The sequence below is a fragment of the Lontra canadensis genome, unplaced genomic scaffold (assembly GCF_010015895.1).
Source record: "Lontra canadensis isolate GAN:19392208 unplaced genomic scaffold, GSC_riverotter_1.0 scaffold100, whole genome shotgun sequence".
NCBI lineage: Eukaryota > Metazoa > Chordata > Mammalia > Carnivora > Mustelidae > Lontra > Lontra canadensis.
In genome coordinates this window covers 3196991-3213758 of record NW_022631094.1, presented here as the reverse complement: position 1 = coordinate 3213758, position 16768 = coordinate 3196991, and the positions used below count along the sequence as shown (strand labels likewise).

At 37.2% G+C, this 16768-nt stretch overlaps 1 protein-coding gene across 4 annotated transcripts in view; it reads left to right on the top strand.

Moving 5' to 3' along the window:
• EPC1 (enhancer of polycomb homolog 1) overlaps nt 1–6153 on the top strand; it is an 88279-nt gene extending 82126 nt beyond the window's left edge. For 3 of the 4 annotated variants that reach the window (XM_032837847.1, XM_032837845.1, XM_032837846.1), the window contains 5 exons: nt 1097–1215; nt 1296–1382; nt 2196–2337; nt 2675–3038; nt 4770–6153. In XM_032837847.1, coding sequence (XP_032693738.1) covers nt 1097–1215; nt 1296–1382; nt 2196–2337; nt 2675–3038; nt 4770–4842 — 785 coding nt within the window. In that variant the 3' untranslated portion in view covers nt 4843–6153. The remainder of the gene's footprint in view (nt 1–1096; nt 1216–1295; nt 1383–2195; nt 2338–2674; nt 3039–4769) is intronic. The other variant, XM_032837849.1, reaches the window with a different exon arrangement.
• Nucleotides 6154–16768: the final 10615 nt, after the last annotated feature.

Below are 16768 nucleotides of genomic sequence, written 5' to 3'. Positions count from 1 at the left end.
AATGCAGCTAAAGACAACAAATTAGGTGACAGTGTTTTGAAAACATTAAACTTTAGATTGAGAAAATTTGCATTGCATGATTTATAGATTCCCTGGTATTCAGGGATGCATGATAACCTTTTTTGTGTTTTGAAATAATCCTTACCCAAACATCACAGGTTTCTTAAAGAAGCCTTTAAAGTCAGATGTTGTGATTGTATGTGCCCTTTTTTTTTTTTTTCCTTTTTTTAATTGGCAAAGATAAGAAAAAGAAAAAGGTTTCCTTTTTAAAAACTGCACACACTTTTTTGGGGGGTAATAAATGAACATTTTTTTGTTTGTTTTTTTTTAGAACTGAGCTCTCCATAGACAAACATAAGTAGCATAACACAGTGTCTTTCCTCAGACATCATTCTGTACAGTAAATCAACATAAACAACTCCGTTCTTATTGACTGGATTTTTTCCAGGTGGGTTAATTGGGTGGGGAAAATTAATTAACCTTAACATTTGGAGCCTCTTTTCTTCCTGTTAAAGGATGAGTTCTTTAAAAAAAATAAAATAAAGGTAATAAACCAACAACCTTATATTCCATGTAGAGGGAATATATGTAATGGCTGAAATTAGAAAAATTGTCAAACAATTAGTATTGATACACAGAACTGTTAGGGATCATCTGAATGCATTGGGACAGTAATATGAGTAAACGAGAAACCAAATGGTAACTATCAAGATTTCTTCTCAAGCTCAGTGCAAAGTTGAATTCCAAATAAGTGGATTTAAAAAGCTGGATTACCTTTTTACACTGTCTAGCACAAGTGTCACAGCTTACAAAAATAATGGTTCTGAAACTTGAGAAGTGAGTTCTCTTTCCTATGTTGTTATAACTCGGGAAGTTTATAATTTCGTGTTGCTTTGAACTCAAGCCACTCCTGTTACATGTGGTTGTAAAAATGCGGAACTTTTCCTACGGAAGTGATCTTTAGCAGGATCATGAGCCTTTGTCAGATACTTTAATTTTGCACAAAAGTTTTTTTAATGCTGAAATTTGTTTTGGTACTGTAAGATGTGTGTGCTCTGTGCATTTTTGTAAAGTGTTTTCCTTGTTTTATGTTCAGCATTTACAGCCGAACAATACCAGCAACACCAACAGCAACTGGCACTAATGCAGAAACAGCAGCTTGCACAAATTCAGCAACAGCAAGCAAATAGTAATTCCTCCACCACCACTGCACAGGTGAGGGATTTGTCTGTCTTATGATTATCCCTCATTGTTTCCCACCAGAGTTCATCTCTAATTACCAACTGTTGTCATAGAACCTTGCATCTAACCAGCAGAAAAGTGGCTTTCGCCTGAATCTACATCATAGCCATTCTATACAGGGTTTAGAAAGAACATTACAGGTGAGTATGGAAGCTGTTGCCTCTGCTCCCTACTTTAAAAAGTAAAAACGAAAAAGCATAGTTAAATGAGATCAAGACCGTGTCTTCCAAGTCTGTCCTATAGACTGTGAATTTACCTCTTTAATATATAATCCCACCCAGCTCATTACGTTGGATATTTTAATTAGTATTAAAATTTATTTGAAGTTATCATACTAAACCTCTTTTACTATTAAAAGAAGTCACTTTTAAACCTCAAGCATGATAAATGTTTGCCATTTAAACACACGTAAGGCTTAAGGACTGAAATTTGAATCTCAGCATCTTGGAGGAAAAATTCATTTTAAAAAACTCAAGGAGCCTCTTAATTTTTAGGCCAAGTTATGATATGATATTTTGTTACTTCTGTTCTAAAGGGATAGTTTTCTTACTGTCCCAAAGGTGCCTTTGTTTATATATGTATATATGTGTAAGTTAGGTGAAAGAAGCTTACATACTCATTTTTCATTTTATGTATTTGCAAATCACTGAAATGTTTTACTAGCATATTTCTTGTCTGACACTTTGTGTCAGAGGTTTACTGTTTCCACATTATAGCTTTCTTTTCGTAATAGACTGGTCCATATTACATATTATCACATATGAAAACCAAAATTCATCATGTCTGAGTTCTTAGATCACTTGAGCATTCTTCAAATTTGTGACTATCAAAAGAAATGAATATATTTCAGTGGTTTGCTTTATATTCGGACTGATTGTGGATTACCTGTGTAGCTTTAATGTTAATTCATTAGACCAAGCAATGCTTAGATTTGTTTTGTATTTTCTTTTTAGGGTTTTGTTTCCAAGACTTTGGATTCTGCTAGTGCTCAATTTGCTGCTTCTGCTTTGGTGACATCAGAACAACTGATGGGATTCAAGATGAAGGATGATGTGGTGCTTGGAATTGGGGTGAATGGCGTCCTTCCAGCCTCAGGTAAAGATAAAGACATTTAGGGGCACCTGGGTGGATCAGTTGGTTGAGCATCCGACTCTTGATTTCAGCTCAGGTCATGACCTCAGAGTCATTTGATTGAGCCGTGCAAGCCCTCCCTCGGGCTCCGTGTCAGAAGGGAGTCTCCTTGAGATTCTCTCTCTCCCTCTCGCCTCCATCCCTGCACGCACATGCGCGCGCTCTCTCTAAAATAAATCTCTCTTTAAAATAAATAAATCTTAAGAGGGCAAAGACATCTAAATTATTCTGATGTTTGTAAAATATCTGTAATAAACAACAAAGTTGTACATTGTTTCAGTGCTTCTTTCTTTTTCTCTAGGAGTATACAAGGGCTTACACCTCAGTAGTACTACACCAACAGCACTTGTACACACCAGTCCATCGACGGCAGGTTCAGCTTTGTTACAGCCTTCAAACATGACACAGACTTCGAGTTCCCACAGTGCACTGAGTCATCAAGTAACCGCTGCCACTTCTGCAACAACTCAGGTTCTGATTGGGAACAACATTCGATTAACTGTCCCTTCATCAGTTGCCACTGTAAACTCTATTGCCCCTATAAATGCGCGACATATACCTAGGACTTTAAGTGCTGTTCCATCGTCTGCCTTAAAGCTGGCTGCCGCAGCAAACTGTCAAGTCTCCAAGGTTCCATCTTCGTCCTCTGTAGATTCAGTTCCAAGGTCAGTAGTTACTTGAAGCCTGAAATGTTTGCAAAATATGAGCTCAGACTTAAATCCTCTGGCAGTGCTCTCTACTTATTTGTGCCTTTTGTTCTTTTCCTTATATATGTTAAAAATGGATAGATGAGAATTCCTTACTTATTCAGGAACTAAACAGATAAATGTTATAATTCAGTATTGTTGAGAATTTTAATTAAATGATGTACTGAATGTTGCATATGTGCTTTGGATGTCACTGTCTTAGTATAATGATAGTTTACAGTGATCTCATTTCCCACCTTTGGGTGGGGGGAGTTCTCTTTAGAATAGAATGTTTCTTTTGTCTGTTTTCTTCCGTAGCTTCTCATGTGAACAATTGATTTAATCCACCCGTGGCTTATGCTAAGCTGCTCTTAATAATGTAAATAATGTAAAGCCTAGGCTTACAGTATTAATGCCAGGTCAACTTTTACTCAGACTTATTTTTTTAGCTAATTTGTCTTGTTGGCTTTCAGATGGTTTACAATGTCTGATGGGGCTCTCCTGTTTTAACTATTAATGGTAATTAGAGTCCTGCTATTTACAAAGTACTATGAGGGAAACAAAAAGAGAAAGACAAGGGATTTTTAGTTTAGAAGACAAGCATAAAAGTGTAAAAATTAAGTAATGTAAATAATAAGTGAAAATCATTCCTGTGTTACAAAGCATCATATCCTTGTCAAATTAATTGTATAGATTATGGCTATAATTTCAATATAAGGAGAAATCTTTTCACACCAGTGGTATTCTGGGAAAGTTCTACAAAATAAGATCAGATTTGATCTTGGTTGAGCAGAAAAGAAGAAGAGAATCTGACAAACACAAATGTGTTCAGAGGTTAACGACTAGTTTGTCTAGAGGTTTGGGAAGGCTGGTAGTTGAAGTTGGAATGGTAGGAGGAGGGCAGACTTTGGAACAGCTTGGATGCCAGGCTGATAGGTAGACTTCCTCAGCTGGGAGTGGCCCAGGAGGGAGGAGGAGCAGGCTTTGCAGCAACGGACAGTAGCCTTAAGTTTCCAAACCCATGCATCCCTGTCTGCTTCTCAGCTTAATAGTCATCATCTGCTCCATTCAGAGCCATTCTTACTAGCATTCTGGGTCTAGTCATAACTAATCAGTTATAGTTCTTAAATGTATAATACCTGGTTTTCATTTCATTTCATATTTTAGTCCCTTTGTTTTAAAGATGAGGGAAATGAGATCCAGAGAAGTTAATGGATTTCTCCAAGCACGCTCAGCAGTGTAGGTGCTAGAACGGCTATGACCCTGGTCTTCTAATTGCCAGCTCAGTAGCTGTCCTGCTCAATGGCACATATGAAGTCCTGACAGGAATGAACCTCAGTCATATCTGTTCCTTTTTCAAAACTTTTGTGAAAGGTTTAGAAGAAGAGGAAAGTGAAACTATCGGCTAAATTGGGAATTCTTTATGTTTTTGACAGTCGGGTTGCTTGGCTGCTCTTACAGTTTTGTTGGTCATATAGTTGACCATGGAATTGATGGTGGACAACAGCCTGACTTCCGGTCGTATATGCCTAATAATACACTATAAGAGCCCATAGTCCTCTACTTGTGTCTTAGCCCCAGAGAGTCACATTTCTTCCTCTGATTAAAAATTCTTCCTTTTTTTATAGGGAAGATAGTCTTGATTTATTGAATTTGTGTTTTGTTCCGTTTGTTGCTGATGGGTAATTGAATTGAACTTTGTTTCAACAGGGAAAATCATGAATCAGAAAAGCCAGCACTGAACAACATAGCAGACAACACAGTAGCGATGGAGGTGACGTAGCTTCCTCAGGAGCCGAGCTGCAGCCTGGGGACTCGACTCGGTGCTATGCATCAGTAGCGTTTTGAACGCAAGGGATGACGGAATGCAGCACATGCGTTTCTGTGGCAGCTGTGGGGACTTGACAGCAATGCTCATCTCTCATGCTTCAGTTTTTCTTTTCTTATTGTTAATAGGAGAAAATCAACATCTGTAAATTAAGAATACAGCAATTATCTGTACAGTACTGCATATTTGTAATACCCTTGTATATATGTTACTTGAATACAGAAATGTTCATTTGTGATGCTTTGCACTTGGGGGTGGGGGGTGGGAGGGAAATAAATTGCAACAAAGAGTGTGAGATGTGAGATTGTATAGAGATGAAGTGTCATCACATCATGTGCATGGTGCGGAACCTGCTGTTTTATCTATTTATTGTGCCGTGTTTACAGTTTTTTGTACACTGTACCTTCATTGGTTCCTGTGCTGTAGTAAATGTGTTAGGTAGCTGTGGACTCCTTGGTATTTTGTAAATGGTATAACATAACTTGGTTCCCCTCTGGGTCCCTGAGTTTTCTGTGTATCATGTGAAAAAAATGGTGACATACATACAGAATTTTACAAAAAAAAAAAAAAAAAAAAAGGCATCAGTTTTTAAAAAAAATGGGGAATGTACTGTTAAATGGGGATCTTCCTGGTCTACTATCATTAGGACAAGTAACAAGCTAAAAATGAAGTCTCTTGAATCTTCCCATCCCCACTTGCCCACAAAGCTGTGGGCAGTTTCTGGTACTTCAAGCACTAATGTTATGTTGCTGCTCTACAAACAGCCCAGTAGTCCCATTTCCTTCCACACCAAAAAGTGTTAAATCAAGTATGCAAATGGAGTCCTTACAACTGGAGTTTATGTTGTCTTGCCCTTTTTTTAGCACAAAAAAAAAAAATTGTACTTTTTTATTGTCGAATTGTTTAAAAGACTTCATTCTTTACTTGTTCTTACAAAAAGGATATAAGGGAGAAGAATGCAGTAATTGCTGTACGTGTATCATCATTCCAGTTTCTAAAAACAGCCAGCCAGCTTTTTTCCTTTTAAGATTCTCCAGAAGGCTGCAAGGCCAGAACCACAAATATCGGGTGCCTTCCTTTGGAAATATTTGACCTCTCTTCTGTGAAGAGAATGGTACTTAACAGACTACTACTAGTGCTTTGTCAGTACCGAAGTCTGAATGCCCAGTCCAATGGCATACATTATCCTTAAGGTTTTTAATCCCACCTGGAAAAATTGTGATAGAATTCTCACAAAATAAACCCAGGGCATTACATGTTGACAAACTAATGTGTAGTGGTCTTTTGCTTTTATTTCCAACCCAAGAACTTCGTGTGACTTCAATTAAAATCACTCAGTAAAGATGGGACATGGGAATGGGAGGTGATGACTTTAAGTTCATTTTTTTCAACAGTGATTATTAAATGATTACATATGCTTAGATCCTGGAACAGTGGGAAAAGGCATGCCCTCGTGGAATTTGTAATCTCATTGATAAGGTTTAAATTGTATTATGATAAGTATTAGGGAAAAAATTCAGGGAATGGGGAGAAGCTGTGCTAGGGCGGGGTGGAGGTTTCTGTTTCAAGCAGGGTGGGCAAAGAAAATCTCACAGACATGGTGACTACATGGTCACTATTGATCAGAGACTTGAATTGGGGGAGGAGCTTGCCAGGCAGAGGATAAGTACAAAGATCCTGAGTTTGGAGTGTACCTGGCTTGCTAAAGGAACAGCACCATGACTGTGCAGAGGGAAAGAGGAGTGTAGGGTCGGTTAAGGTGTAATGGGAAATCTGCTGATGGAGGGCCTGGTAGGTGATTTTTAAGGACTTTGGCTTTTCCTCTGAGAAAGGAGTTTGAAGCAGAGAAGTGATGTGATATGAACAGGTGCATCTGACTTCAGTGTTAGAATTGACTATGGGGCAGCCCAGTGAGGAAGCAAATCCAGGCGAGAGACAAGAGTGACAAGGATAGTAAGGATACCCTAGTGGGCCCATGGGCTGTCTAAGCAACAGAAATTGAGAAGAGGCCAAAAGGGAGTTCCAGGCAGGGCTTTACAGGGGCTTGTGCTCCAGCACAAAGGAAAGATCCCTCCCTCAGGCTGACTCCCCAACATGGAGAGTTTTTTAAAGATGAAACTCAGGTGGGTAAAGAGTGATGTCTCAACATGTAGAGGCAGGGATTTATTCGCACCTGTGCCCCTAAAGGTCATGCTTCTTGGTGCATCATGTATCCAATTAACGTGTTAAGGCTCTACCCCCAGGCATGGTTTTAGTATTACAATGAGGAAAGTTGGTGAAATGTCAGCGCTGGGGTCCATCTTGGTGCAGGCTGGTTTGGTCTGTCTTTGTAGTAAGCAGCCTCCCTCCACATTCCTGCAAAATAGTCTGCTCAAGAGACAAAAGAGTTGTTGGGTTTTTGTTGTTTTTTTCTGTTAGTATTTTTGTTTGTTGTGGTTTGGTTTGGGGTTTGTTTGTTTGTTTGTTTTGAATGTAGAGGCAGCCTAGGGATGCTGATTTCACAGTCAGCTTTGAGAGGACCCAAGTCCAATCTCTGCTTTGTGTCAGCAGTGAGAAATATTTGGATTCTCTTCATATTTTAAAGGTCAGCCCAGTAAATTTTGTTCACTGAATAGACGTGAGGTACATGAGAGAATGAAGATTTAAAGCTCACCCAAGTTTTAAGCCTGAGCAATTGGCCACAGTTGAGAACACTGTGGAAGGGAGTGGGTTTGGGAGAAGCTCGGTTTTGAGCTGTTAGAGATCTCCATTAGACATCCAGATAGAGTTGTTAAGCAAGCAGTTGCATATAAAATCTGGAATTTGGAAGAGAGGTCTGGGCTGGAGGTCAAACCCTGAGAGTTCTCTTCACAGATGAAGTTTAAAGCCATGAATCGGTGAGATTCCCAAGACCGTGGGATTAAATCTTGATGTAAAAATACATTTATCATTCTTACCTTTAAGAGAACTCCCTGTCTCAAAGGGATAGACTTCCAATGTATATAACTACTTGTCTTAATTCTGTTCTACATTCTTTAAGGAGAAAAGACAAAAAGCTGCATTTTGGTGCTAGTGGCTGGTAAGTGTGACTAAAATTCAAACTGCTGGCTTAAATGTACACAAAAGTAGTTAGAATTAAAATTTCTAAACAAAAGTCTAGCAGAGAGAGTGAGGCCTGGGCTCCCGAAGTACCCTTGTAATGCCTACTGTTCATGGGCAAATTTAGAAATGGATTGAAGAACAAGAAAATGAGTCTTCATCAAGCATAACCTTAGGAATTTGAAATGAGTCTTGCAGTGAGGTAGGGAAGAGACAGTCAAGTAATCATCAACATCCATGTGGCACGCCTTCATTTTAGCATACCAACACTGAGATGCAGAGAGAATACTAATTCATATGTTCACATTTTAAAATAATGAAGTTTATTCAAAACGGAGACTCCAGCCTCTACATTTCTTATGTTTTTTTTTATAGCCTTCATTACCAAGTTCATAATAGCCAAAAGTGAAGGATAATACAACAGAACAATTTAAACACTAAGATCTTAGAGAAAGAGACAAATAGATCAAGGGAACTTTGACATCTAGTCTATTGAAAACTATCGTTTATTGAATATTTACAGTGTAACATCCTATGCATAGTAATTATTTCATTATTTCATTTAATCCTTACAATAATCTTTTTATATAGATGCAAGGATTATCACCATATTATAGGTGAGATTCACTCAAAGTTATACATACAGTGAGTGGCAGACCAGGATTTGAACTCAACTGCCAAATTCCAAAGCTGTTGCTATTTGCTTCCCCCTACTTAGTGGCTAAACCCAGAAACAGACTTCTAACATAATTTCTTAGTAACCTTTGTCCCTGTTGTGCTCCTAAAGAACTGCTAATTCTGTTACCCTGGTATTTGTTACACTTTGTTCATTTCATGAGCAGAAGCCCAAAAATCCTCCCAAACGGACTTCTTACTTAAATATAAATTTTGTTTCTTGAAAAGAACTATGTAAATAGTGTTTTCTGAACCCCAGATTTAAGAGTTCTGTGAATATTGTAACAATGTATAATATGCTACAACATTAATGTGTAATGTTACAGACAGGTAAGCAGGATTGCGGGATTCCACACTCCTTACTAAGAACAGATTTACTTGTATCTATTTTATATATTGATGTTCTTTATAAAATATAAATTCAACAAAAGGATTCTGCTGTTTTTAAAAAGTTTGGAAAAAGTGGCAATAGAGAAATGGACAAATAGCACATTGATGCAACATTTATGAACTGTGCCAGGCACTATTAGATGCTGGGAACCCAGCAATGACTGAAGTCCCTACCCTCAGTGTAGGGGACATTTTCATAGGGTATGCATTGGTCATCACTGGAAGAGCCAGATGACAATTCTAGTATTTTCTCACAAGAGTATATTCTGAAAAATTAGGCACAAAAGAAAAAAAAAGTTTCATATAGGCAAATGTATAACTGCATTTTGGAAGAGAATCCAGTCTTAGAGAACAATCCACCCTACTTCTGTAGTTCTATAAATCAAAAGGGGGTTGGTATTTAGGACTATTAGTATCACAGAGCATTCATCTTTACTGAAGACTTGATTGCTGACCACATGTATTAGCTACCTGTGGCTGTAATAATAAATTAGCAAATGATGGCTTTAAGACAACAGAGATTTATTCTCTCACAGTTCTGAAGACCAGAAGTCCAAAATAAGTTTTTGGTGAGCTGAAATCAAGCTTGTCCATAGGCCTATGCTCCCTTTGCATTGGACACTCTAGGCGAGAATCTGTTTATTGCCTCTTCCAGCTTCTGATAGCTGCCTGGCATTCCCGTCTATGGTAGCAGCACTCCAGACTCTGTCCATTTCTGTGTTCATGTTTCCTTTCCTTCTCTTGGGTGTGTCTGAAAACTCCCTCCATCTTTTATAGTTTACATGCAGTTGCTTTAGGGCCCGCCCACATGACCCAGGATAAACCCTTCAAAGTCCTTAATTTAATCACACCATTTTCCCTGGAAGGTAATATTCACAGGTTGTGGGGATTAGGACTTGGGTATATATTTGAGGCCACCATTCAACCTGCTATATCTCGATACTTTGTGGCTCCAAACATCCTACTAAAGGTAGTAAAAAACAAAACAAAATTTACCCTTGTATCAAGCCATTGTTTTAAGTAGCTAGAATGGATTTTTTTTTTTTTTAATTCTTGTTTGTCTATCTCAAGGAAAAAAAATCCTTAGGTTTCCTGAAAAAGTAGCTAGAATGATCATGGATGTAAGAGAATTATATTGTGGATAGATTGAAAACATTTGGTCTCTAGTCTAGAAAGATGAAACAAGCTATGACTCAAGTCATTACGATGGATATACGGAGAATGAACTTGATTTTGTTCACCAGATACTGAAATTCTAGAAAACAAGAGAGTCTCCCTACCTCACACCCACACACAAGAAAATATTTATGATTGGAGGAAGAACTATGTAAGCTTACAGTGAGTAAATTTAACTTAATCAACTGTGCTTAGAAGTTAGCTAAATTAAGTTCAAAACAGGTTTAATATATGTAATAAAACTGATATGCTGTTATGGTCAAACTAGGGATTCTTTAAGATAAATCTTTATTCCAAAGTAGCCATCATAAAACCATCTGATTTCCCTTAGACTAATCTGATTTGACTTGTCAGATTTACTATTTATTACTTGAGTTCTTGATTCTAAACTCCATGCCTGTGCAATTCCATATGCTAACTACTAACCACATGGCAACTTAAATGTAAATTAATTAAAATTAAGCAAAATTAAAGATTCAGCTCCTCAGTCCACAAGCCACATTTCTAATCCTCAAAGGCCATTTGGCATAGTAGCCACCATATTGGACACATTTACGTCACTACAGAACGTTCTAATAGACAGTGATGGTCCAAAGCCATATATATATATCAATTATTTCCACTTGAAATAAACCCAAATCTGATTATGTTGAATACTCTTGGAAGTGAGGTCCAAACTTCTTCACATGATCGAAGACCATCTTTGGCCATTTTCCCCTTCACATTTTCTACTCTGGCCCTAATAATAGCCAATGGTTATTAAACACTTACCAAGTGCCAGCACTGCTTAAAGCACTGTGTTTGCATCATCGCATGTAAACTTTTATCACACTTCAAACTCCGTATGTTCCACGCTAAGGTCATCTTTCCTCTTCCTCCTCGCCCCTTAAGAATCCACATGTGCAATTTGGTTCTTCTCTGGTATTCTCTATCTTAGTAAATGGCACCACCATTTACCCATCATACTGAGCAAGAAACCTGAGATCCTTAATTTTTTTCCTTCTACCTAACCTTCCACATTCATCAGGTAAAAATGATTTTTAAAAATTGTTACACTTCTTTGCATCTCTATTACTGCCACATTGTTCAGACCACCATAATCTCTCTTCTGGACTACTGCTGTGGTTCCCTAACTGCTCTCCTTGCTCCCAGTCTTAATTCTAAACCTTCCCCAATCTCATTCTGCTGCCAGAGCATTCTTTCTAAAACCCAAATCTGATTATGTTGAATACTCTTGGAGGCGAGTTCCAAACTTCTTCACATGATCGAAGACCATCTTTGGCCATTTTCCCCTTCACATTTTCTACTCTGGCCCTAATAATAGCCAATGGTTATTGAGCACTTACCAAGAGCTCAATGCTTAAAGCACTATGTTTGCATCATCTCATGTAATCCTCGCAACCAAGGCCACTGGGTATAGTTGTTCGGTTTATGCTCCTATTAAATATGTGGGCTCATGTAAATGGCGCACTCCCAACTCCCCACTGCACAGTTTACAGATGAGAAAGCAACCTACCTCAGGTGGGATATAACTCCCAACCATTTTCACTCCTGAGTCCACATAGGTAACCAAAGCCCATATTTTAAATAACAGTCTAGCTTTCATGAGGACAAGTCCAAAGTATTACATTTGCAGATAAATAATACAAACCATATGTAGAATCTTGTACTTTCAAAGCTAAGAGCTGTAAAAACCGAAGAGGTTTCGCTTCTAGGAAGAAATGTTTCCTCTTTCTTCATCAGGTTTGAAGGTGGAAGAAATTCTTACAACTGCCCACCCTTTTCTAAAGTGAAGCAGCAAATCTTTGTGTTACTTGTTGGCCTTCCAAGAAATTTCATAGTCGAGACATAAATGACATCCTGATAGTTTGATTATTATGAATTTGGGGGCTGAACTGAAAGGTAAAATATTAAAAAGACATAATTACTAAATCTCATTTAGTAAAACCCAATCTTATGTTTTTGTTGTTTTCTAAATTTTTTGTGGAAATAATAAAGTACTTGGTCCATAAAACCAATGTAGGACATTCAAAGAGTTTAAAATCACAAGAAAAACTAACCTTAGTCATGTACAAATTAGTATTTTATATAATGGTAAAATTAGAATGAAGACATAAAGCTGGTTGTAAACCAATTTTATTAACTCCAATTTGTACAAAAATTCATTTATTCAGCAGATACATTATACCAACTGTGCTGCACACACATTATAAAATCTGTATTTCTAAATCAAACTGTTAGAGTCTTTAAATCATGCCTAAAACTCTGAATGTGAGTCTCTAATTCTGGCCAAGATGGAGTAACAAAGATCAGATTTACTCTCTCACCTAAAACACAAAACCAAACAAAGTACATAAAATACTCATTTTTAGGTATCAAACATAGGCAACAGAGGATAGTGAGCCCTGAGAGAGAGAAAAAAAAATCAGTTGAGTTCTGAGGGGACACTGCAAGGAGGAGGAACTCAGAGCCTAGCAGTTGAGGAGAGAGAGTTGAGGAGATGGAACTAGAAGTCCAAGAGGTCAAGAGCCAGAATTCACCAAACAAGTACTACAGAGTGCTGAAAAGAAAAACACCAGAGGTTTGCAGAGGTCCTCCCTGATTATTCAGTGGTAAACTTAATGCATGTGTGTGAAGAAACTGCACAAGGATGAGGAAAAGCCACCAGAAAGATTTAGAGGCAACAATTCTTAAAGCTTAGTCAGGACTGGGAGAAGATTTTGTACAGTGGAAACCCTCATTATTCATGAGGCATCAGGCAGAGTACTCAGAAGGTTATTGCCTCAAGAGCAGGGCAAATTAGACTGGCTGCACTGGATCTGCCTAATCTGAAAAGCTAACTTCAAAAGAATGAAATCATTTCCAAGAACTCTACTTCCCAAAACCAAGCTCGAGAATTTTTTAAAATTTTTAAAATTCTTAAATTTTTAAATTAAAAATTTTTAGGGGTGGGGTGCTTGGGTGGCACAGATGTTTGGGCATCTGCCTTTGGTTCAGGTCATGATCCCCGGGTCCTGGGATCTGAGTCCCACATCAGGCTCCCTGCTCAGTGGGAAGCCTGCTTCTCCCTCTGCCTCTCTCTCTCTCATTCTGTCTCTCATGATTGAAAAAGTAAAAATCTTTAAAAATAAAATTAAAAAAAAAAAAAGGTTTTTTTAGGGGAACCTAGGTGGCTGAGTCAGTTAAGCATCCACTTTCAGCTCAGGTCATGATCTCAGTGACCTGGGATTAAGTCCTACGTTGAGCTCCCTGCTCAGTAGGGACCCTGCTTCTTCCTTTCCTTCTGCCCCTCCCCCTGCTCATGCTCACTCCTGCTTCTGTACTCTACATCTCTCAAATAAATAAATAAACAAAATCTAAAAAAATAAATAAAATCTAAAAAAATAATAATCTTAGCACCCCACAAAGTAAAACTCACAATTTCTGGCATCCAATTCAGAATTATCTGGCATGCAAAGAAGCAGGGAAAGAAGCAGGGAAATACAACTGAATCAGGAGAAGAATCATGTGGAAGAGTTCTAAATGGCACAGATGAAAGAATTAGTTGATTAAAAAAATGTAAAATCTGTTAGAACTATATTTTATATGTTCCAGAAATTAAAGGAAAACTTGAGTATAGTAAGTGCAGACATTGAAAATATTACAAAGACTCAGATAGAACTTCAAGATGCAAAAAATACAATGTTTAAGATGAAATTAAGAGTAGATTAGATACTGCAGAAGAAAAGACTAGTGAGGGGCGCCTGGGTGGCTCAGTGGGTTAAAGCCTCTGCCTTCAGCTCAGGTCATGATCCCAGGCTCCTGGGATCGAGCCCCGCATCTCTGCTAAGCAGAGAGCCTGCCTCCACCTCTCTCTCTGCCTGCCTCTCTGCCTGCTTGTGATCTCTGTCAAATAAAAAAAAAAAAAAAAAGAAAGAAAAGACTAGTGAAATTGAAAACATGACAATAAAAGCAATCCAAAATAAGACATGGGTGAAGAAAATATTTAAAAAAAAAGGATCAGCTGTGGTATAATTTCTAATATATACATAATTGGAGTATAGGAAAGATAGGAAAGGAGGGCCATACTTAAATAATGACCAAAACCTTTCCAAATATGATCAAAACAATTTACAGACCTAAGAAAATCAATAGGCCCAAACCAAGAAAGAAAGAAAGAAAGAAAGAAAGAAAGAAAGAAAATTCATTAAAGCATATCATTAAAAAATTGCTTAATATCATTGATAAAGAGAAAGTTTCCTAAAACAACTAGTAAAAAAGTAAATAAATAAAACAACTAGTTAAAAAAAAACCCACACAAACAAAAATAAGAATTACAGCAGGTATTCACTGAAAGCAGATATTCATGGAAGACATGAAAGCTAAAACAGATGAGCAATATGTTTATTGAACAAAAAACCTATTAATCTAGAATTCTATACTTGGCAAAATTACCTTTTGAAGGTGAAGGTGAAATTTTTTTTCAGATATACAAAACTGACAGACTTCATCACAAGCAGACATCCATTACCAGAAATATTAAAGCTTTCATTGAAGCAGATGAAAATATTAGATTAAAATCTGGATATATATACAAATAAAGAACATTAGAAATGGAAAATATGGGGGCACCTGGGTAGCTCAGTCAGTTAAGCGTCCAACTGTTGATTTCTGCTCAGATCTTGATCTTGGGATTTTGAGATCAAACTCCACGTGGGGCTCCATGCTGGGCATGGAGCTTGCTTAAGATTCTCTCCCTCTCACCCCCTTTAAAAAAAAGGTTTAAAAAAAAAGAAATGAAAAGTATGTATGTACATATAAAAACCCCTTTTCTTTATTTTTTTAAGTCTTTTTAAAAGATAATTGACTTTTTGAAGCAAAAATAACAGTGTATCATGGCATTATGGCAAAAAGAAAATACATGACAATAGTACAAAGGTCATGAGAAGGACAGGAGTAAAGAGTCTTATGCTATACTTGAAGTGGTATAATATAACTTGAAGGTAGACTATAATGAATTAAAGATGTATACCAGGAGTCCAAAAGCAACGACTGAAATAACAAAGAGTTATAGCTAATTAAGCCAGGAAAGAAGATAAAGTAAAATCATAAACAAGATTCTACTAACCCAAAAGAAAGCAGAAAAAGAAGAAAAGTGGCAGAGTAAATAGAAAACAAATATGAACATAGTAGATTTAAACCCAAACCCATAAATAATATTAATTGTTAATGAGCTAAACAACCTAATGGAAAGGCAAAGATTGTTCAACTGTATAAGAAAGAAAAACCTGGGTGATGTGGTTTGTTGAGCAACTGACTCTTGGTTTCAGTTTGGGTTGTGAGATCGAGCCCCCCATTGGGCTCTGGGCTCAGAGCAGAATCTACTTAGTTATTCTCTCCCTCTCCTTCTGCCCTTACCTCCCACAAACACTCTCTTTCTCTCTCTTTCTTTAAAATAGATGAATCTTTTTTTTTTAAATTTTAACGAAAAAAATCCATCTACACATGCCTATAAGATATTTATAAATCTAAAAACACAAACAGGATAAATCATGTTAACACTAATCAGAAGAAATCTAGAGTAACTATATTAATACACTAGACAAAGTAAATTTCAGAATAGAAGATATTGCCAATAAGAGAGTGAAGCAAACCATAATAGACTCTTAACTATCTGAGAACAAACTGAGGGTTGATGGACAGGAGGTGGGTAGGGGATAAGCTAAATGGGTGATGGGGTATTAAGGAAGGTACTTGTTGGGGCTCCTGGGTGGCTCAGTTGTTAAATGTCTGCCTTTGGCTCGGGTCATGATCCCAGGGTCCTGGGATCGAGCCCCACATCAGGCTGTCGGCTTGGAGAGCCTACTTCTCCCTTTCCTTCTGCCTACTGCTCCCCCTACTGTGCTCTCTCTCCTCTCTGTCAAATAAATAAATAAAATATTCAAAAAAAAAAAAAAAAAACTACAACGACAAAAAAAGGAGAGTCCTTTTTGTGCTGAGCACTGCATGTTACATGTAAATGATGAATCACTCAGTTCCCCCATCAACCAACTTGACCTAATTGACATTTTTACACTTTGTCCAACAACTGTAAGTACACATCTGCTTCTAAGTGCACATGAAATATTTATCAAGATAAACCATACCGTGGGCCATAAAACAAGTAACAATAAATTTAAAAGGCACTAAATCGTACAAAGTATTTTCACTAAACACTATGGAATTAAATTAGGATTATTAACAGAAATCTAGAATCTTAAATATTTGGAAACTAAATGACAAACTTCTAAATATATGTGTCAAAGCAGAAATCAAAAGAATTAGGACATTTTGAACTAAAGGAAAATGGAAGTACACATATCAAAAGTTGTGAGATATAGTTAAAACAGTGCTTAGAAGGAAACTTATAGCAAAAGGGAGAAAGAAATCAATGACCTAAGTTTCTACCCCCAGAGGAAACCAGAATAAGAAATGCAAATTAAATCTAAAGCAAGTAGAAGAAAGGAAATAATGAGTATCAGAATGGAAATCAAAGAAATTTTTAAAAAGTAAAACAATACAGAAAATCAATGATACCAAAAAC